Source organism: Leptonychotes weddellii, chromosome 3 (genome assembly GCF_054177405.1).
Source record: "Leptonychotes weddellii isolate Sample4059 chromosome 3, ASM5417740v2, whole genome shotgun sequence".
In the NCBI taxonomy this organism is placed as follows: Eukaryota; Metazoa; Chordata; class Mammalia; order Carnivora; family Phocidae; genus Leptonychotes; species Leptonychotes weddellii.
The window spans coordinates 71,700,456-71,722,246 of NC_138371.1; the positions used below are offsets into that span (position 1 = coordinate 71,700,456).

At 40.0% G+C, this 21,791-nt stretch overlaps 1 protein-coding gene across 1 annotated transcript in view; it reads left to right on the forward strand.

Annotated features, from left to right (window-relative positions):
* Positions 1–21,791, forward strand: part of NEB (nebulin) — a 198,037-nt gene that overhangs the window by 113,837 nt on the left and 62,409 nt on the right. The window contains exons 84-107 of the mRNA XM_081815483.1: positions 1,318–1,425; positions 2,210–2,521; positions 3,577–3,780; positions 4,114–4,218; positions 7,739–7,843; positions 7,944–8,255; positions 8,964–9,068; positions 9,634–9,732; positions 9,929–10,030; positions 10,171–10,278; positions 10,700–11,011; positions 12,359–12,463; positions 12,570–12,674; positions 13,037–13,144; positions 13,943–14,050; positions 14,147–14,260; positions 14,671–14,868; positions 15,246–15,350; positions 16,042–16,146; positions 16,244–16,348; positions 18,150–18,257; positions 20,006–20,119; positions 20,425–20,622; positions 20,932–21,036. Of these exons, the coding sequence (XP_081671609.1) occupies positions 1,318–1,425; positions 2,210–2,521; positions 3,577–3,780; positions 4,114–4,218; positions 7,739–7,843; positions 7,944–8,255; positions 8,964–9,068; positions 9,634–9,732; positions 9,929–10,030; positions 10,171–10,278; positions 10,700–11,011; positions 12,359–12,463; positions 12,570–12,674; positions 13,037–13,144; positions 13,943–14,050; positions 14,147–14,260; positions 14,671–14,868; positions 15,246–15,350; positions 16,042–16,146; positions 16,244–16,348; positions 18,150–18,257; positions 20,006–20,119; positions 20,425–20,622; positions 20,932–21,036 (3,450 nt within the window). The remainder of the gene's footprint in view (positions 1–1,317; positions 1,426–2,209; positions 2,522–3,576; positions 3,781–4,113; positions 4,219–7,738; positions 7,844–7,943; positions 8,256–8,963; positions 9,069–9,633; positions 9,733–9,928; positions 10,031–10,170; positions 10,279–10,699; positions 11,012–12,358; positions 12,464–12,569; positions 12,675–13,036; positions 13,145–13,942; positions 14,051–14,146; positions 14,261–14,670; positions 14,869–15,245; positions 15,351–16,041; positions 16,147–16,243; positions 16,349–18,149; positions 18,258–20,005; positions 20,120–20,424; positions 20,623–20,931; positions 21,037–21,791) is intronic.

Consider the following 21,791-nt stretch of genomic DNA (forward strand, 5'->3'; position numbering starts at 1 on the left):
GGGTAAATACCCAGGAGTGCAATTGCTGGGTCATAGGGTAGCTCTATTTTTAAATTTTTGAGGAACCTCCACACTGTTTTCCAAAGTGGCTGTACCAACTTGCATTCCCACCAACAGTGTAAGCGGGTTCCCCTTTCTCCACAAACTCTCCAACATTTGTTGTTTCTTGCTTATCAGTTTTTGCCATTTTAACTGGTGTAAGGTGGTATCTCAGCATGGTTTTGATTTGAATTTCCCTGATGGCTAATGATGATGAATATTTTTTCATGTGTCTGTTAGCCATTTGTATGTCTTCTTCGGAGAAGTGTCTGTCCATATCTTCTGCCCATTTTTTTGACTTGATTATTTGTTTTTTGGGTGTTGAGTTTGAGAAGTTCTTTATAGATCTTGGATACCAGCCCTTTATCTGTAGTGTCATTTGAGAAATTAGAGAAACGATTCCATTTACTATAGCGCCAAAACCCATAAGATACCTCGGAATAAACCTAGGATCTATACTCTAGGAACTACAGAACACTCACGAAAGATATTTCTAGTTTTTGAACTAATGATAAGTGCCATGTGTGTGCACAGGTATGCATATGTGTATGCATGTGTGTTTATAAATAGAGATGTGTGTCCTTTGTTGGAAGGAAAAATGCACTGGTTTCACCAAAAACACAACATAAAAACATACATACGCAAGTATAGGAATATTTGGTTCTCTTTTTAGTGGCCCATCACTGATTTTTCCTTTTAAAGCCATTCCTCATTTTCACAAGATTTACTGTCTCCTAATTTCTTCCTTGAAAAAAAAAAAAATGAACTTTACTAAATTTCATTAAAAATCTACTAGAACTTAATTTCAATATGAAACCAGCCTATTTTTTTTATTATGTTAATCACCATACATCATTAGTTTTTGATTTAGTGTTCCATGATTCATTGTTTGCATATAACACCCAGTGCTCCATTCAGTACGTGCCCTCTTTAATACCCATCACCAGGCTAACCCATCCCCCCCACCCCCTCCTCCCCTCTAGAACCCTCAGTTTGTTTCTCAGAGTCCATAGTCTCTCATGGTTCGTCTCCCCCTCATTTTTCCCTTCCTGCTCTCTTCTGCTTTTTTTTTCCTAACATATAATGTATTATTTGTTTCAGAGGTGCAGGTCTGTGATTCAACAGTCTTACACAATTCACAGCGCCAGCCTATTTTACAAATCTTAAGGGGAGACTAATTTTCAATGTAACTTAACAGGTTTTCTTAAACACGTCAGTAATGCTGACTCAGTGGCTCCCTCTTCAGATTAACTGTGGCATTGCAATCTCCCTTTGCAGAAACAATATAAGCAAGCGTGGGAAGATGTCAAGATGACGGGTTATGACCTGCGGGAAGATGCCATCCCAATTCAGCATGCCAGAGCTTCCAGGGATATCGCCAGCGATGTGAGAGCTCTTCCTTTCCCAGCCTTCACCAACACTAACTAATAGACGACACACAGGAGTTAATACTTTTCTAATCTTTTACTTAATTCCCCTGTAATACACTTAAGTAGAATGGAGATCATCGGGATTAGTGTCTTGTTTTGAAATCTCACATTCAAGGATAACTTTTACAACAGTTTGGTGACCCTTTTGCATCAGCGCTTGGTTCTGCTCTTATGTTTAAGCACAGATTTTTATTTTCAGTATCTTCTCATTATCATTTAATTTACAAGCACTTATAAAAATTCAGTGGGTACAAAAATTCAATGAAGTACAGCGTACATAAGTTGTTCCTGACATAATTTTATATAGTTGGTGGACAAGCATTTTTAAAAACTGATGTTTGTTTTAATGTGTGCCAGAAAAATAGTTTTTTTCCATTTAAATGGGATTATAAATTTTAGAATAAAAATCTTTCGAAGTTTACACTTTAAATCTATTTAAACAAAGAATCTAGTTGATAAACTAAAACGTGAAGATGGTAGACAGTGACTGAAGTTTGGGAAACACGAGATAAGCCTGTACTGGGGATAATCTAGAAGCATAGTTCTTGCCTCAGAGGTGCTCATTATGTTTTTGTGCATGTGGACATAGAAACCAATGCGTTAAGAATCATAAAACTTATAATATGGACTTAAAGAAAAACACTGCCCAGTCTAAGGGAGATGGAGTTATTTGGAGCAGGCTGTTGAGACAAAGTGAGTTTGGAAAAATGACTCTTCTTTCTTCTGTTCACATATACCAGTATCTATACAAAACCGCCTACGAGAAACAGAAAGGCCATTATATTGGATGTCGCAATGCCAAGGAAGACCCTAAACTGGTTTGGGCGGCAAATGTATTAAAAATGCAGAATGACAGGCTGTACAAAAAGGCCTACAATGACCACAAGGCCAAGATCTCCATCCCAGTGGACATGGTGTCCATCAACGCTGCCAAAGAAGGCCAGGCATTAGTAAGTGATGTGGATTATCGCCAGTACCTGCACCACTGGTCTTGCTTTCCCGACCAGAATGATGTGATCCAAGCCAGGAAAGCCTACGACCTGCAGAGTGATGTAAGTTGTTGCTTGTGCAGAGAGTACCAACTGAGGGGCCTGGGTAGTGAGCTGTTCTCCAGGAAGAAAGCCTTCCACAGCTCTGCCTGGTCATCCCTCGGAGGACTCGGGAAAATACAACTCTCCCTACATAAGCGCTTCCCTTTCGCATTTTTACCAAGTTTACTGACTGCCTCTCTTACTGCTGGGCTTATTGGGAGTTTTCTTTTTTACTCTTTGTGGTGCCACCAGAATTCTTCTATAGATTCCTAAATGTGTGCAGTGTTTGTAATGTCCTAAACATGAGAATTCGCATGGTCCCTCAACTGAAGAATGACAGGGCTACTTCTTTGAAATTAATGTCAAAGGTCAGCAGCATGCTCCAAACTCACTAGTTTCCCTTAACATGGTATTCTTCACAATACGGTGTTTCATTAGTTTACCTGAAGTATTTTTAGATTTACTCATATTTTCTGCCCATTCAATTTTTTGGAAATCATGGATTCCATCGGGATATTTATTTCTTGTGTAGAATGAATGCCTTCTTTTAATTATTTATTACTGCTTTAAAAGTCCACCTGAGCTAGAATGATGTTACTTAAATATTATTCGAGATCTTCCATGCATCCCACAGAGAGAGAGCTCCTTCTGTATTGTTCTGCTTTTTAGAGTATGTATTGGTGCCCCTGCCACAGAAAACAAAGCAGAATAGAACACTGCTGTGCATAGGATGAATTGTGTTTGTCAGGCCAATGCTCAATTTTAGTTATTGTTTGTGGGAGGTAAAATAGAGCATAAAACTGCTTTCTTGGGTGCCTGGGTGGCTTAGTCGTTAAGCGTCTGCCTTCCGCTCGGATCATGATCCCAGGGTCCTGGGATCAAGCCCCGCGTCGGGCTCTCTGCTCGGTGGGAGGCCTGCTTCTCCTTCTCCCTCTCCCCCTGCTTATGTTCCCTCTCTCGCTGTCTCTCTCTGTCAAATAAATAATCTTAAACAACAACAAAAAAAACTGCTTTCTGACTTTGCCACAATTAAAAAAAAAAACCCTGCTTCTACCGACCTTTGTTTTCTTTCCCAGGCCATCTATAAGGCTGACTTGGAGTGGCTCCGTGGCATTGGCTGGATGCCTGAAGGGTCTCCTGAAGTGTTGAGGGTCAAGAATGCCCAGAAGATCCTACAAGACAGTGTCTATCGGACCCCCGTAGTGAGCCTCAAGTACACAAGTGTTGTTGACACACCTGAAGTTGTCCTTGCTAAGTCGAATGCTGAAAATATTAGCATTGTAAGTCACCTTTCCCTCGTATGTTAAAATTAAGTCATGCTTGTAAGTGACTGATAAATAATTAACCTGGCAATCTATTTGTAAGATAAGAACGTTGATGATAGCAAAGGTTTTAATACGTAATGTTGGTAAGATTGTGTTCTTGTTATTCATAAGTTTTAAATGAAAAATATTAATACCAATTTAATATTAAATTTGAGTAACTTATGTGAAAAACTTTTAGATGTTTCTTCCTTAATATGAAAAAATTGGGGATCAGAAAAGTTGAAAGTTGTACACTGGAACTAGCAAAATTACAAATTGCAAAATAATTTTGTGGGTTTTTTCCCATAGCCGAAGTACAGAGAAGTTTGGGACAAGGATAAAACTTCAGTCCACATAATGCCAGATACGCCAGAAATTAATCTCGCCAGAGCCAATGCTCTTAATATGAGCAATGTAAGTACCTCAACAGACTCCTTTTTGGTTTGGAAAGTCACCCAGTGGGTGCTATGATATCCCTAGGGAACTCTTCATAGGCAAGAGAAAAGATTGCCTGAAGACTCTTTACCATCAGCCCTTTGACCAGGAGTGAGGAAAGGAGCAGATCCCTTGCTCTGAGTCACCCAGCAAGGCCAGTTACTGGTGAGCCCATGTCAACATGACAAAAGGGAGAAGGGGATAAGGATGAGAAACCTGAAAGAGGACTGGATGAAGAGACACATGAACAAGAAAGGGACATTAGTGACAGACGAACACAAAATAATGATGAGAATTCTTTGCAAAACTCTATATGAATTTGAAAACCTAGATCTAGAGGGGATTTTCTAGGAAATCATAAATTACCAAAATGACCCAAGGAAAAGAATAAAAACATATAGCAAGAAATTAAGAGGATTATTAAAGACGCTCCTTCCTCCTCTCAGATATCAGGGTCATCCAGATGATTTCATAGGAGAATTCCTTCAGAACTTCAAGAAATAATCAAACAATCATAGAGCCTAATGAAAGAAGGAAAGCCATCACAATTACCAAAACTTGTCAAAAATAATTCCACAAAGGAAAACTGTAGACCAATAATGAGGAAAATCTTAAATAAAAGGTTAACAAATAAAATTCAGTAGTACATGAATATGATAGGAGACAAACAATTAGAGTTCATCCAGGAATGCCAAGAGGGTTCCATATTCAGAAACCTAATAATGTAATAGCACAAAAGAGAAAAATCACACATTCACCTTATTAGATTTGAAAAAAGGCATGTGACCAAATCCAATATCTATTCTTATTTTTAAAAATAAAATCCTAGTAAAATAAGAATAAATGAATATCATAATGTGACTAAAAGAGTAAATCTCAAATCAAAGGCCAGGCTCATCCTTAGTAAGCTAATCTTCTCATTCAAGCTAGGAATAAAACAAGGATGCCCACTGACATCACCATTATTATTTAACATTTGCTGGAACTACCAGCTAAGTGAGTAAGTTCCTCACTCAAGCCAAAATAATTACATAAGAGTAAGAATAAAAGATAAATATTGGGTTTAAAAGGCAAAATTATCTTTACTTGCAGGATAAATCCTTATGTCTGGAAAAAGGAAGAGAATGAACTTAAAAATCTATTAGATAAAATGAGAGAATTCGATGGTTAGCCACACAATTTAAGAAAGCTCAAGAAAGGTATTGTCCTCATGGATCACAGAGATTTCTTATGTGTAGAATAAATATCACCCTAGAAGAAGGATACTACTTTAGTGCAGTTCACCATGGTTTGGAACTTCACATCTTCCAGAAAATAACACATCTTTACGAGAGAAGGAAACTGCCCAGCAAAGATTCCTCACCATGTGCCAAACTATACGCATTAGCTCTGTTGTAATGAGCTAATTTTTTCCAAGAGATGGGAAGAAAATAAAATTTGGGACACTGATACATTTTTTTTTCATACAAGAATAGTATGGTGCAGTGCCCTCTCATCACCAAGTGACTGGTTGGAGAGGCAGTCCATTCTTCACCTCAGCCTCTTCTTTTCAATCCAGAGGCATCTTTGGCCGGACAATCAGGGAAGGTCTCATGTGCTCTCTTTTGCATGATGCATTTCTCAGCTGAAAATACCAGAACCCTACTGTTGATATCTTGATGTAAGCAAGACTAGTATTTGAAACTATGCCAAAAGTAAAGTTGTGAACTTTAGATATTAGATATGAAGACATTAATGAGAATGGCTTGTGCTTTGGAAGAAATCAAACATCGTATTTGAATGCTAACCAAAATGTAATTTTTTTTTTAACGCAATTTATATAATCTTGATAAAATCCACTATTTAAAACTGTTTCTATCATTTGGGAAACTCAACTTTTTCAGGATATTTGTATATGATTTTCTAGTTAACCAAGCAAATTCATGTAAAATTGACTCATTTAATCTTCAAACTAATCATATGAGTAAAATAGTGTTACTTTGTTTTTATCAGATGGGAAGGTTGAGACTTAAAGTGATTGAGGAATTAACCCATGATCTTAAAGTTAGTAGGTGAAGTTTGGCCTCAAACTCAGATTTTTTTTTTGATAAAAAATATATTTGACTACATAAACAAAAATTTATTACATAAATAAAAATAGTGTAACAATATATGTAATAAAACTAAAAACAAAAGATTTTAAATAACGTAATAAGTTTGCATTAAATATTCTCCAATATGTTGAAATGTGGAGAATACTATTTCTTTTGTACAAAAAAAAGAGTCTATTGTTAAATAGGACCACCCAAAATTCATACAAAAACTTGAATGAAAATTCATACAAAACTTATCTCTACTTACAAGGACAAAATTTGTATGAGCACTTCATATTTCAGATATGCAAAGCCCATGAAACTATTAATTGAAACTCATCTCTCCTTTCTGCACTGTTAAAGCTCCTATATTGTTTGGTATGATTTCTGAATTACACATTTGAATTACTGTTATTTCTGAGAATCTCTGACATTGTCAACACAGAATGTGTCCATTTAAATATGAACATATATTTAAAAAGCTATCTGTAAATCACTCACTACCCTACTTCTCTGTACAAATAAAAACATGCTGTATTTAAAAAAAATGGCTACTGTGGTGGCGCCTGGGTGGCTCAGTCGGTTAAGCATCCAGCTCTTGATCTTAGCTCAGGTGTTGATCTCAGGATCATGAGTTCAAGCCCCACACTGGGCTCCACGTTGGTGGTGGAGCCTACTTAAAAAAAAAAAAAAAAAAAAGCTGTTAACCTCCAACTGTCCTTCAGAAGGAACATCTAACATTCCCAAACAATATTCATCACCAACCACATAAGAAGATCTAAGAAACCATCCTGGGGAAAACCTCCCCACAAATGTAAAAAGTTTATAATTCTGAAGATTATAAAGTTGACTTGAATTCTAAAATTAAATAAATCAAATTATTGAATTAAATCCAGTAAGGGGCTCCTGGCTGGCTCAGTCGTTAAGTGTCTGCCTTCAGCTCAGGTCATGGTCCCAGGGTCCTGGGATCGAGTCCCACATCGGGCTCCCTGCTCGGCGGGAAGCCTGCTTCTCCCTCTGCTACTCCCCCTGCTTGTGTTCCCTCTCTCACTGTGCCTCTCTGTGTCAAATAAAATCTTTAAAAAAAAAAACAAAAGAAATCCAGTAGTCCTCATTAATGTCTTATCCCAATGCTACCAATACGCCAGGACAAAAAGCCACTAAGCCCTGTTATATAAACCATGAGGTACTACAGAGAAGCCATTATTTAAATTAGAAAGAACTCTCATCAAGCCCAGGTCTCTGGACTCCAGACACCATTTCATCTTCCAATAGCATGGTGGAGAATTATTCTTTTACTTATTCCCTTCTTAACAGATTCTGGGACTTCAAAACTGGATTGCTTTGATTATTAATTCTACTTGAACCCTTGAAATTATCAGTACATCTGAATCCGAAATGATACCCTATTTTTTTGTCCTCTTCAGAAAATTTACCGTGAAGATTGGGATGAAACGAAGATGAGCTGTGATGTACGGCTGGATGCCATCCCTATCCAGGCTGCCAAGGCCTCCAGGGAAATCGCCAGTGACGTACGTGTGGCCTTGTTTGACTTGTCAGTTTCTAAGCAAACATCCTAGGTGCATCAGGAGCACATACTGTGATCCATCTGCTTTGTTTTTCCATCTCCAGTATAAATACAAGCTTGACCATGAGAAGCAGAAGGGACACTATGTGGGGACCCGCACCGCCAGGGATGACAACAAGATCCACTGGGCCCTCATAGCTGGCAAGATTCAGAATGAAAGAGAGTACCGGCTGCACTGGGCCAAATGGAAGACCAAGTTCCAGAGCCCTGTGGATATGCTTTCCATCGTGCATTCTAAAAATTGCCAGACCCTAGTCAGCGACATTGATTATCGCAATTACTTACACCAGTGGACATGTATGCCTGACCAGAATGATGTGATTCAGGCCAAGAAAGCCTACCAACTGCAAAGCAATGTGAGTGGGCTACATTTTAGGATGAGCTCGTCTATCATTTTGCCATGACTCCCAGAAAGTTTATATTCTTAAATTTTTGTATCATCACTTTCTGTCTTTATACAGCCAAGAGTTTGGTTTTAGTTAGACCTTCTAGTACAGTGTCAAAAATCCACAAAGCCATGGAAGCTCTAGATTCTGTATCAAGGAATAAAGGGTTGTGTGAATACAAATCTTAATTGTAACAATATAAAGACCACGGCTGTGAAAATACTATTTATGGAATTTAAGGAGTAACAGAGGTTGATATCATAAGTAAAACATTGGCAGTCCATGGAAAGGATGTAGGCACAGATAAGCTTTTATAGTTAATACAGTGTTTAAAAATCTTGACTTAATTTGCCAAGATTTTTTTAAATCAGGAAATTTGGGGTACAAATCTAAGATTTCTTAGTTCTTTAGGAAAAAATCAGAGAATGAAGCTCGGGACATGCATTACACCCCTGGCAACAATAGGTGGAGCTGAATTGAGGCTAACCCCCTTTAAATAGAAAATAGATCCCCCAGTTTTTCATATCACCTGACCTCCTAATGAATTTACTTACGTTACCTGCCTGGCTGCTTGAGTATGTCATTCTTATGTATATTTCTCCATCAAACCAAGGGATAGAATAAATAGGACCTGGTTATGAACAGAGTTGCTGAAATCACTCGGCCTTGTTTCCACAGGCTGTCTACAAGGCGGACTTGGAATGGTTACGTGGGATTGGGTGGATGCCGAATGATTCCGTCTCTGTCAATCACGCTAAACATGCTGCGGATATCTTCAGTGAGGTATTCCAAGATTTCACCTGCCATTCCGTGCGTTTCCTGAGAGACTGAACAAAGATATACAAGCCAAAGCTCAATCATTCCCCATCAGCAATTTTAACAATTGCAATTGCTGTCATTTAAGCCAGACATACCTTTTCCCAAAACAATCCTCTACTGTCCCTATCACATCAGGGGACCACATCCATAATACAATATACAGTATACTCAGCTGATGCTTGGAATTATATAAAGGGAAAACGTCTTTTGTCAGAAATGGCAATACGCTTGGGAGAAGTTTGTTCAGTTGAAAAAAATGTATTGAGTAACGTGATACACAGAATGATACAGTACATGATCTTGGTAGCTAAGCAAATCTGCTACTTTAAAATCCGTGGGAGATATAAGAAGCCAACCCAGTTGTTAAAAAATAAAATGCTAAGAAAAAGACCGAATTGCCAAGAAGGTGGCGTTCAAATACGGCACTCTACACTTCTGGTAGAGACAGGCCCTTAAATCTAGTGTCTCTTTCTCAGCTCAGACAGGACCAGAAACTGCAACTGTCTGAAAGATATTTTCTTTCCTATAGAAAAAATATCGCACAAAAATAGAAACCCTCAACTTTACTCCTGTGGATGACAGAGTTGATTATGTGACTGCAAAACAAAGTGGCGAGATCCTCAATGATGTAAGTACATGTCTCTCATTCTAAAATTGCCCAATCCTGAAATGTCATTTTCAAAGCCTTCCACCTACGTTAGCTCAGCATGCAATCATTGTCTGCGATATGGATTGTAATCATTGAGACGATGCTAGCATTTGCTTGGACAACATTATGCTTTCTTAACATCAAGTAACTTACACCTCTTGCCTCTCCTTTCCAGATTAAATACCGGAAAGATTGGAATGATACCAAATCGAAATACACCCTCACAGAAACCCCTTTGCTGCACACTGCCCAGGAGGCAGCCCGGATACTGGACCAGGTATGGGTTTTAGCCAGATGCCTGGTACTCTGTGTGGGGACAGAGGACCATAGTGTAACTGTGGGACATGCATGCACACGATCAATACCTCCGTTCTAACTCCTTCGTGTAAGCCTCTATTGTGGCTCTCTGTCTTTTAGTATCTCTACAAGGAAGGCTGGGAGAAGCAAAAAGCTACGGGTTACATTTTGCCTCCGGATGCGGTACCATTTGTTCACGCCTATCACTCTAGTGACGTTCAGAGCGAGGTAATTTATCTGTAAATGAGTGCACGCTGCAGTGTGCCTGGGGCTAGCAGGCCTGGCCAGGCTTGGGGGATGGTTGAAGTACCTACTCCTTTCTGGTCCTCCCTGTGGGCTTTGGGGGTTTTGTCTTGTTTTGTGGGCTTCTTTAAAAGCTATTGTTTGAGTGCTTTACTCTTCTATTCCCTCACTTCCTTAAGATTGCTAAGCTTTCAAATAAAATATAGGCAGAATTAGAAAGCAAATCTATTTTTTCAATTTTTAAATTGATATTTCTTTATATTTATTTATTTCAGTGCTTTTGTTATTTATTCTGAGGGAGGCAGAGGTAACAAGAGGCTGAAGGACTGCATTTGCTGATGTTTCAAGCCCCCCTTTTCCTTGAGTGCTTGTCAAAACTGATGCAATCTCTATTTTCTCCTACCAGCTGAGATACAAGGCTGAACACGTAAAACAAAGAGGTCATTATGTTGGTGTTCCAACGATGAGAGATGATCCCAAACTGGTTTGGTTTGAGCATGCAGGCCAGATTCAGAATGACAGACTATACAAAGAGGACTATCATAAAACAAAGGCCAAGATCAATATACCTGCTGATATGGTGTCGGTGTTGGCCGCCAAGCATGGGCAGGAGCTTGTCAGTGATATTGATTACCGTAATTACCTGCACCAATGGATATGTCATCCTGACCAAAATGATGTGATCCAGGCAAGGAAGGCCTATGACCTACAGAGTGATGTAAGTGACTTTGTTTCTTAATTATCTAGAAATGTTTGGTATACTTCGAGAATTATAAGCAGCATTCTGGAAGCACCAAGCTTTGAGACTTCAAGCCATAAATATTAAGTTTGTTCCCAGAAGGGAATTAAGGTTGGATATGATGTAGAGAAAGACCAGGAGCAGTGATTGGCTGACAGCTTTGCCTACTAGTATATCTGAATAACTTTCAAAGTCATTTTTTTTTTTAATTTTTGTTTGCATCATCTTTGCCATCAGCAACATCTCACATCTTCCTGGAAAATTATCAGCTGATTTAAAATAATAATTGGCTTGGGGTGAGAATGGAGAGTGAGTTGGGAGTTTAACAATATTGGATGATAGTGTAGTCAAGGACCTGGGAATGCCCTGTTCTTGCTTTGCCAGGCATTTTACTCCTGCAGGCATTTATGAAGGACTTGCTTGCGAGGAATCAAAGCAAAAGGGAAACAAAGTACTGATGAGCCACATGGGGGCCCAGAGTCCCTCACACAGAGCTTTGGTAAAGGTAGGGTAGAGAGTACATGACATAGGCCGTCTTGCAGCGAAGCCTGAGTCAAGACCTGCAGCTGCCACCAGCAGTCTGCAAGCCACAGAAACACAGTGCATCAACGTGATACTCAGGTGCCCCCAGGAGCTAACCCTACCTGGTCTTCTCATAACCAAAGTGGAAAAACAGGAGATCAAAGACTGCCTGCAGCACAGGGGCTGAGCTTGAACATCCCACCTCACTCTTGCTGCAGAAGAACAATTGTTGCGGACCTTAACCAGATTAGCAACTCCCCCGCAGTTGGTGAGGGGTAGCCTGAGAGAACCCAGGCCCTAGGCGGGGGAGGGGAAAGCTAGGCTTGGCCTGAGGGATGTATCCCCCTGCTCTTTAATACCTGACCATTTAGTCATGTCACTTTCTTCAGATAGTCTGAATGTCTCACATATTTCTAAGTAATTAAATATAAGTCCGTCTAAAATTATACCCTCCTTAGTAAAACCTTTTCTTAGGCTCACTGCTGAAAACAGTAGCTCCCTGCCCCTAACTCCCACAGCACTTGAGTGTTCTCGCTCTTATACTCTCCCCTTGTAAATGACTTCTCTTTACACTAGACTCCTTTATACTTAGCCCTCAAAGCACCTAGCACAGTACCTCACTCATAATAACAAGCTCAAGAAATATTTCTCAGGCAAACAGTTGAAATCATGACTGAATCAATGAAGCAACAGTCGCCGGAGAGAAATCCTTAAAAAGCTCCTGAATAAGTTGCTTCTGATCTACTGTCTGTAGTCCTGTGTGAGTCACTTATACCTGCATTGTATCTTTCTTCCTGCTCTCAGAATGTCTACAAAGCTGACCTGGAGTGGCTCCGAGGCATCGGCTGGATACCCCTGGATTCTGTGGACTACGTGAGGGTTACGAAGAACCAGGAAATGCTGAATCAGGTACACGAAGCCTGTTCTCACCTAATGCCTGGCTGCCTCGCCTGCCGTGTGGGGGCAGGGACCCAATGGAAGGAGACCAGTCTTAATCATCTCTGTTTCCTTGCAGATAAAATATAAGAAAGATGCTCTTGACAACTATCCTAACTTTTCAAGTGTGGTGGATCCTCCAGAGATTGTTTTGGCTAAGATTAACTCAATCAATCAAAGTGATGTAAGTTTGCTTTATGTATAATGATGTGCATGGACTGGGGAGTTAGGTGTCTGTCATTGACTGCATTTGCTTACCTCCAGATAACTGCTTGTAAGAAAATGGACAATGGGGTGGGAAACTATGAGATCATCATTCGTGGGAATGTCTTAAAAGTCACTAGTAGGAGATATACTGTACTCAGTTACAGAAAATATCTATATTCTTGTCCAAATTATCCTATTAGATAAAATGAACTTAAATTCAACCCGTTCATTTAAATCTCTAAATGTAGACTATTATCTTGCTAGGTAGAAACTATAAAACTTTATACATTTATATTAACCAACGGTTTTGTTTGGTTTTGTCTTGTTTTCTCTCCTTAGGTAAAATATAAAGAAACATTTAATAAAAGAATAAAGGGCAAGTATACATTTTCTCCAGATACGCCATATATCACCCACTCCAAAGACATGGGAAAACTCTATAGTACTGTAAGTCTTATTTTATGTCATTTACAGCTCAGTTCTTAATTTTAAGCTCTCGGCAGTATTCACGTCCTTGGCTGATTTTGTGAATAACTGAACTTATAAGATTATTTTTATTGTATTTAGTCTTATTTATTAGAAATAACTTGTCTTTATTAGAAATAGCACTTATTCAGCTGGTATTTTTTTGAGCTCCTGTGATGTGCCAGGCACTGCAGGAAGTACTAAGGGGCTGAAGCTCAATAAGACAAGCCCATCGGGAGCTCATGCAAATGAGAGGGACAGACATACAAGTAAATAGGTAATAACGTATCAGGTGCTGTAGCAGCTGTAGGCACACATAGGACTAAGCACCTGCCAAAGGGAAGAGAGAAGAAATACTGGTTCTTCTTTAGCAGTCATGTTTAACATCTCCAGCCAACAAATGGAAGATTTGCCCTCCAAATTTTAATTCATCTAAGTCAAAGGATGATGTGTGTTTGTGTGTAGTGTGTATGTGCGTATGCCCAATGGGAAGCAATCTTTGGTGATTCTCTCCCTATGTGAAAATTTATTTTCGCTTTTATTAGAACTGTAAACATAGTTAAACTCGGTTATAAAATGCCTCACTGTCTGTAGATTTAATTTGCAGTAAACCAAAAAACTCAGCCCTATTCGTAGGTAGACAAAATAATGGCTCTAAGTAAAGATGTAAGCTTTGCCTTTCAATGTAAATATTTTACCGTGGTTTTACCATTTTCTTTTTAGCAATATCTGAAGGAAGTTGACCACAAACTTTTGTTGACACACATTTCTTTGTTCCAGATACTGTATAAAGGGGCATGGGAAGGAACCAAGGCCTACGGCTATACCTTGGATGAACGCTACATTCCCATTGTTGGAGCTAAGCATGCCGACTACGTGAACAGTGAGGTCAGTAGTACTTTCTCTTCTCATGGGTTTAAGAGTCTTCACTGGGGAGCTGGTTAGAAAATCCCAGTGATTCTCAATGTTGTACCTACTTCACAGCTTAAATACAAAGAGACCTATGAGAAGCAGAAGGGCCACTACCTGGCTGGAAAAGAAATCAGTGAGTTCCCTGGTGTGGTTCACAGTCTGGATTTCCAAAAGATGAGGAGTGTGGTAAGCAAAGCTCACTTTCATAGAGGATCTGTACTGTTAGTCTGCCTGTTTGTAACATGTTCTTTAGTTGAGAGGGGCATGGAGTCCTTCTTGAGATTTATCCCCACCCCTGCCAGTTAGCCTTGTGTTCCTTTGATAGCTATGGGCTTCCTCCCTTTCCCTCCCTCCTCCACTAACCCACAGTGAAGTATCTATGTATGGAAGAAGGAGAATGCAACCCCTGTGTTATGAAAGGATAGGAAATTGAAAAAGAAGAAATATATTAAAGTATGAGATCATCGTTCTTAGGCTTTGTTTATTCTAAAGGTACTGATGTATACTAGAAATAAGACTCGAAGAGAGATCAGTCTGAATAATTAACACTTGAATCCCTTTCTTCTTTTTGTCTTTAAAAAAATACGATTCTTTAGTTGAACTACAGAAGACATTATGAGGATACCAAAGCAAATGTTCACATCCCCATTGATATGATGAATCACGTGCTGGCTAAACACTGCCAATACATCCTCAGTGACTTGGAATACCAACACTTCTTCCATCAGTGGACGTCTCTCCCAGAAGAACCCAACGTTATACGGGCCCGAAATGCGCAGGAGATCTTGAGTGATGTATGATGTCCTTTCTGCAGCTTGACTTAGCTACAGGCTTCACTCAACCGTGCCTTGGCCCTCCATGCTCCATTTGTCCCTGTATTCATAAATGTTGTTCCTTTTTAAAACACAGTGATATGAGTAACCCCTTTTTGGTGTAAGAATCCCCTCTGGGCCATGTGACACCACCTATTTTCATACCGGACTAAACTTAGCCATTCCTCTCCTCCTAAGCTTCTTTAGGTCAGGGCATTAAAGACCTCCAGCTGTTGAGAGGCCCACGCTATGACCGCAAAGCACTGAGCACAGCCAACGGCTGATAGGAAATTATCCAAATGCCCGATTATAAATTCAGTTAGTGCCTGTCACCTTTCATCATTCCTTCCTTCTTGCAGAATGTGTATAAGGATGACTTGAATTGGCTGAAAGGCATTGGATGCTACGTTTGGGATACACCTCAGATCCTCCATGCCAAGAAAGCATATGACCTCCAGAGTCAGGTGAGATCTTCCTAGAAGGACTGGCTCACTGTGGATCAGTGGAATCCGTGGTGCTCTCCGTGGGGTGACAGCCAGGCCAGCCCTGGCTTTAACAGTGCAGGATCCAGGGCAACCGAAGGCCCCCTGCCCAATAAAACCTCTCCTGGTGACCTGCTGTGGTGTTGGACCTTCTCAGTTTTAGTCTCTCCTGTGGTTTAAGCATTTGATGTTTATAACAGAAAGTTTCCTGAGAGGTGTTTTCATAGTGAACCACTCTTAAGCATCTATGCTGAAGTTGGTAAGGTTAACTTGCAGAGTGTAAAATGCAAATGCATGCTTTGACCTTGGGTAGATAAGTTCTGAAGTAAAAAATAGATATTTGGAAAGTTTTCCAGCATACGGCTGGGCTCTGACAGGGCAGGTTAACAGAATGTTGAGCCTGAGGGACTGCAGTCAGGGATGGGGCGCGTGCACAGAGAAGACATGGAGAATGGAGAAGCAGACCTGACAAAGAGCCAGACCCCACTATTGGTTGAGACAAACTATTCATTTTGACAACCATACAAAGTTGGCAGGAATATAGAATGATAGCCTCTCTGTTAGTATTAAAGCAGAAACCCAGAAATAAAGGCTCATCTAAGTTGGCATAAACTGCCCTATCTGATGGCAGACCTGTATTTTCCCATTTCCGGTGTCTTGTTTTTCTTTACAGCTACAATATACAGCAGGAGGTAAAGAAAACCTACAAAATTATAACCTGGTCACAGACACCCCACTTTACGTGACTGCTCTTCAAAGCGGCATTAATGCCAGTGAGGTATGTCTTCCTTGTACTTCTCTTCCAGGATGAGCCGTGATTGTCTTTATGTATTTTCGAACAGCAGAAAAGGATAACCCATCTTTTGTGTGTGTAGGTGAAATATAAAGAAAATTATCATCAGATTAAGGACAAATATACGACAGTTCTAGAAACAGTGGATTATGACAGAACCAAGAACCTGAAGAATCTTTATAGCAGCGTGAGTTCTTTTTCTCATCTTTGTCTTTATTCTCCTTTAGAGACAATAAAGGAATAGTTGGGATAGGCACCTTACCCCAAAGGTTTTTCCAGTTTTTTCAGGGACCTTCAGATTCTTGCTTTATCCCATCAGTAGTCCTAGTTACAGTTCAGTGAGCCCCAAGTGGAATATGGCACCATCTCATGCAATTGACACAAACTCGGGAGCTGCTTCCTTATTGCAGGCAGGTACGGTTGAAGCTACGCTACATTGACCCTGAGCTTGTCCTTCCCTGGCTTCTCCAGGGGCCAGTGGCTTACAGCCTACAAAGACACTCTTTTTTTTTCTTTCCTCCTCTGAATTGGTTAATTCAACAAACATTTTTTTGAACTTCATTTTGAAATCATTTTAGATTTACAGAAAAGTTGTAAAAATTGTACAGGGAATTCTAGCATACTGTTCTCTGTAATACAATGATCAAAACTAAGAAAAGCCCCTATAGCTTTTTGTTGTTGTTGTTAAGATTTTATTTAGGGGCACCTGTGTGGCTCAGTCGGTTAAGCATCTGCCTTCGGCTCAGGTCGTGATCCCAGGGTCCTGGGATCGAGCCCCGTATCGGGCTCCCTGCTCAGCGGGGAGCCTGCTTCTCCCTCTCCCTCTGCCTGCCGCTCCCCCTGCTTGTGCACGTTCTCTGTGTGTGTGTGTGTGTGTGTGTGTGTGTGAAATAAAATATTTTTAAAAAGGTTTTATTTGAGAGAGAGAGAGCATGTGTGGGAGGAGGAGGGGCAGAGGAAGAGGGAGAAGCAGAGTTCCTGCTGAGCAGGAAGCCCCACTCAAGGCTCCCTGCACGCATAGTATTATGGCTTTTAATAAATGCAAAGAGTCATGTATTCACCATCACAGTGAAGATGCAGAAAACCTCTCTATCACCTCAAAATTTCCCTCTTGCTTCCCTTCTCTCCCTGGACATCCACAGAGGTAGTTTCTGTACCAGTTAAAAACAACAACAACAACAACAAAAAAAACTTTTAAAAACCTTTTCCAGAATGTAATGTAAATGGAATTATGAAGTATGTAGCCATCAGGTCTGGCTTCTTTCTCTTAGCAAAGTGCATGTATGTACTACACACATTGCTGTATAAACCAGTATTGTTTTTATTGTAGGGTGGTATTCCACTGCATGAATGTACCACAACTGGTTTATCCATTCACAGTCAAAGGAGATGAGTTGTTTCTAGTTTTTAACAATTATGAATAGAGCCGCTATATACATTTGAGTATAGGTTTTTGTGTATATGCAAGTTTTCGTTTCTCTTGAGTAAATAAATACCTAGGAGAGGAGATATTTTTTGAGCTCCCACTAGCTACAAAAAAGTAGGAAAGGATAAATAGATTTTAAGTTAGTGGTTTTCATCCCCCAGGAATTCCTAGACCTATGGGGAATGAACACAGCATCAAAAACTTTGCTCTAACTTACATACAGTAAATGTCACTCTTTGTGGTGTATGGTACTATATGGCTTTACAAATGCATGGTCATGTAGTCAGCACAGTAGTCAAAATAGAGCGAAGTTCTGTATCACCCCATGATAACTGCCAAACTGTGATAAGTACTATGGTAGAGAACAAAATAATGGACTGTGAAATTATGGTCATGGCATTAAACCTGTTATTCACTGAGGGGTGCTTGGATCCTACCGAGTATGAAGATCAGGGGTTATTAAGGAGTGTCTGAAAAAGGCAGATACAGGAAAGATCCCCTCCTCAAGAGCCAACCAGAATGCATTTTTCCATATTCACAAGATGGTTTTTAACCCCTACAGAACCTGTACAAGGAGGCTTGGGATAGAGTGAAAGCCACCAGCTACATCCTGCCTACCAGCACCATGTCCCTGACACATGCCAAGAACCAGAAGCATCTGGCCAGCAATGTAAGTCAAGTGCAAACGTGATAGCCTCACACCCACACTCTGCCTTCCCCAGGTCTCTGCTCCTAGACTTTTTCTGGCTGATTCACATGTTATATATATTATATGTTTATGTATATTGTAAAAGAAAATCTTAAATTACATGAGCTATTTAGATACAGTATTAAGTCTTATGAACTTTAACCCTTCATGCCTACAATGTTCTTAAGTAAAGCCTTTTATTGTAAAATTCCTTATAACCTTCATTTCAGTCCTAATAAGCCAGTTCCTTTCAGAAAGATAACCTCTTTTAGAGAATTTTACCTCTTAATTGTGAACATTTTACATAGCATTTTAGATCAGTATTACTCAAATCTTTTTTTTTTTTTGCCCATGACCCACAGTGAGAAATTTATTTTATGATGCAAGTCCACACACACACACACTCACACACAGCTGAGTGTATTATGGGAGTTCCTTCCAGCAATGTTTTACAGAAGACTACATACTGCTACGCTAAAGGCAATATAGCCTGATCATTTCAATTCTGTTCTATTCATTTAAACGCTAGTGATCCAGTAAATTGATTTCACTACCCTCTAATGGGTCTAATGATATATAGTTAGGAAAAAAGTTTGTTAGACAATATATGGAGTTAATTTCATTTTTACCTGGAGGAAAAACTAATATATGTGATTTTGCCCAGACCCAAGCCTGTTTGGAGGACTGCAGACAGACTAGCCCAAAGGAGCAAACTTCATTTGGGAAGAGAAGTTTTGTATATAGAATTTAGAAAGCTCAGCAGAGGTTTTTTCCTTTAGTTATGAAAAAAGTTATAGAAGCAGGATTTTCAGCAACTTGTTTTTGGAACAAGATGGGGCACAGAGAAATTCTTTAAAAGAAGAATTTCAACAGTAGTTAAAAAAAAAAAAAGGTGCCTTTGAATACTATCTTCTTTATAACTGAGGGATGGCTTAGATGTAAGGAGCATGTGAGCTAATATTCTAGAAAATTCTGTTGGGAATTTTGGTGGGTTTCCAGTAAACAAAGGGCTTCACTGCAATTCTGACACAAATATTCCCATCTTCCTTTTTTTTTTTTCTCTTGAACTAAGATGTGAGCCTCTGAGTGATGAGAATTGTTATTTTTTCATGTGCTAGGAGTTTGGATCTTACTCTCTGTAAGGGTCTTCCCTCCTAGTTCATGAAATCATGGAGCATTAATTCATAGGCAATATGGATTAAGAAGCAAAAGTTGGTTTCCCCATAGACATTGGTTACAGTGTATTTTTGGAAAACCTTGTGAAAACTGAAATTCAAGGACTGTGTGTCTCTTAAGCATCAGGCTTGTCAGTTATGAAAAACAAAGAAACTCCTGAGCACATTTTTCATCTTTCACTCATGGTTAAGAAAAGCAAAGTCATTATCACAGAAGAGTTTACTTAAAAATTACATAATCTGTAAAATGAGTTAGGTGTAGTAGCAGTAGAAGTACTAGTATGGGTTTAGACATTTTACAACAGTAACTAAAATTACTGTTACACAGCAGTTTAAGTTAGCTCTCTACAGTTAGTACTATCAGGTAGAGTGTAATTCTCAGGCTAACCCTGTGGTCCTTGCACTACACCTGTTCCTCTGTGCACAGAGCCCACAGAAGTGCTGACCCCACGTTGGTTGGATCTCAGAGCTGGGCCCTTCCTATTAAGTCTTTAACAGTAGAGATTCGTTGCTCTCCAGAACTTTTTCTTCCTCCTTTGTACTTTCTCTCTGTAGGTCAAATATCGAGAAGAATATGAAAAGTTCAAAGCTCTTTATACTTTACCAAGAAGCGTTGAGGATGATCCAAATACTGCACGGTGCCTCAGAGTCGGCAGGTTTAACATCGATGTAAGTAATCCCAAAGGCCTTACTTCAGATCAAGGCTCAGTGGTATGGCCACCCGTCATAAGTCAGAACATTTTCTAGTAAGGCACGAGGCATTGACAGTGCATCTGTGAAGAAGCAAAGTGTTATTTCAGCCATGCTGCTTACCCCACCCCCGTGAATCTGTAGAAAGTGTCAGAAAATTCCAGATCCCACCCGATGGCCGTACAGGCGTTCCCCTGACTTCTCTGGTGCGTAAGAAAGGCGTTTATTGCCATGATACCTGGCACAGTTCCCTGTATAACTGGCAAGTTATTTTATCTTCATAGCGCCTCTACAAATCAGTGTATGAAAAGAACAAGATGAAAATCCACATCGTGCCTGACATGGTAGAGATGGTTACCGCTAAGGATTCTCAGAAGAAAGTCAGTGAGATTGATTACCGCCTCCACTTCCATGAGTGGATTTGCCACCCTGACTTGCAAGTCAACAGCCACGTCCGGAAAGTCACGGATCAGATCAGCGACGTAAGCCCACTGAGCATGAAGGTCCCCCTCCCTGGCCCCGCACAGCCATCCTGAATGGAAGCAGACTCAGCTGTGTCTTCACCTCAGCCTTCTTCCAGTATCGCTTTCCTCTGCTCCCATGGGTCCGTCCCTGGAAGCAGGGCTCTGTGGGCCGCTGTTTTCATGGCACCCTCAGCCTGATTGCATGATGCCTTTTGATGTTCATTCCATGAAGTCATCCTGGGTCCAGAAGGTGTCCATGTCTTTGGTGTTTAAGTTACTATCAATTTTTTTTTTTTCTGATTCTATCTATCTGCTGCAATCCTTTAGATTATATACAAGGATGACCTCAACTGGCTAAAAGGCATTGGTTGCTACATCTGGGACACTCCTGAAATTCTTCATGCCAAACATGCTTATGATCTACGGAATGATGTGAGTTTGCCTGGTATTTTAGTTTAGTTTAGTTTTTTTTTTTTTTAAGTATATTTCCTTTTCTATGTAGTCTAAGTCAAAGGGAGAGTTATGGACATTGTCACAGACCAGCTATGTCTTAAGTGGTGTTGAGGATGGCTGAGCTAGAGAAAGATGCTAAGGAGCAGAGAACAATCCTTTCTCAGTAATGCATGTAGTTTTCCTGTTAAGCAATGCAGTCAAGCTGTCCCATTGTCCTCTTGTGGAGAAGGGACCTGTGGCTCCTCTCTCTACATTTGGACTATTTCAGATATATTGAGCACATAATTCTCATATTAAGAAAATCTGCTAATTGGGACGCCTGGGTGGCTCAGTCAGTTAAGTGTCTGCCAGGTCATGAATCTAGGGTCCTGGGATCGAGTCCTATGTCAGGCTCCTTGCTCATCAGGGAGCCTGCTTTTCCCTCTGCCTGTCGCTCCCCCTGCTTGTGCTCTCTCTCTCCCTCCCTCCCTCTCTCTCTCTCTCTTGCTGACAAATAAGTAAAATCTTAAAAAAAAAAAAAACTTTTTTAAAAACTTAAAAAAAAATCTCCTAATTTGTGAGGTGCTTGTGATGTTATAGACAGGATCTATTTATAAAGAGAGTTTGCCAAGCAAATTAACACTGTAATCAAGATTTCAGTAAAAAAGCTTAAATGAGGGCGCCTGGGTGGCTCAGTTGGTTAAGCGACTGCCTTCGGCTCAGGTCATGATCCCAGGGTCCTGGGATCGAGTCCC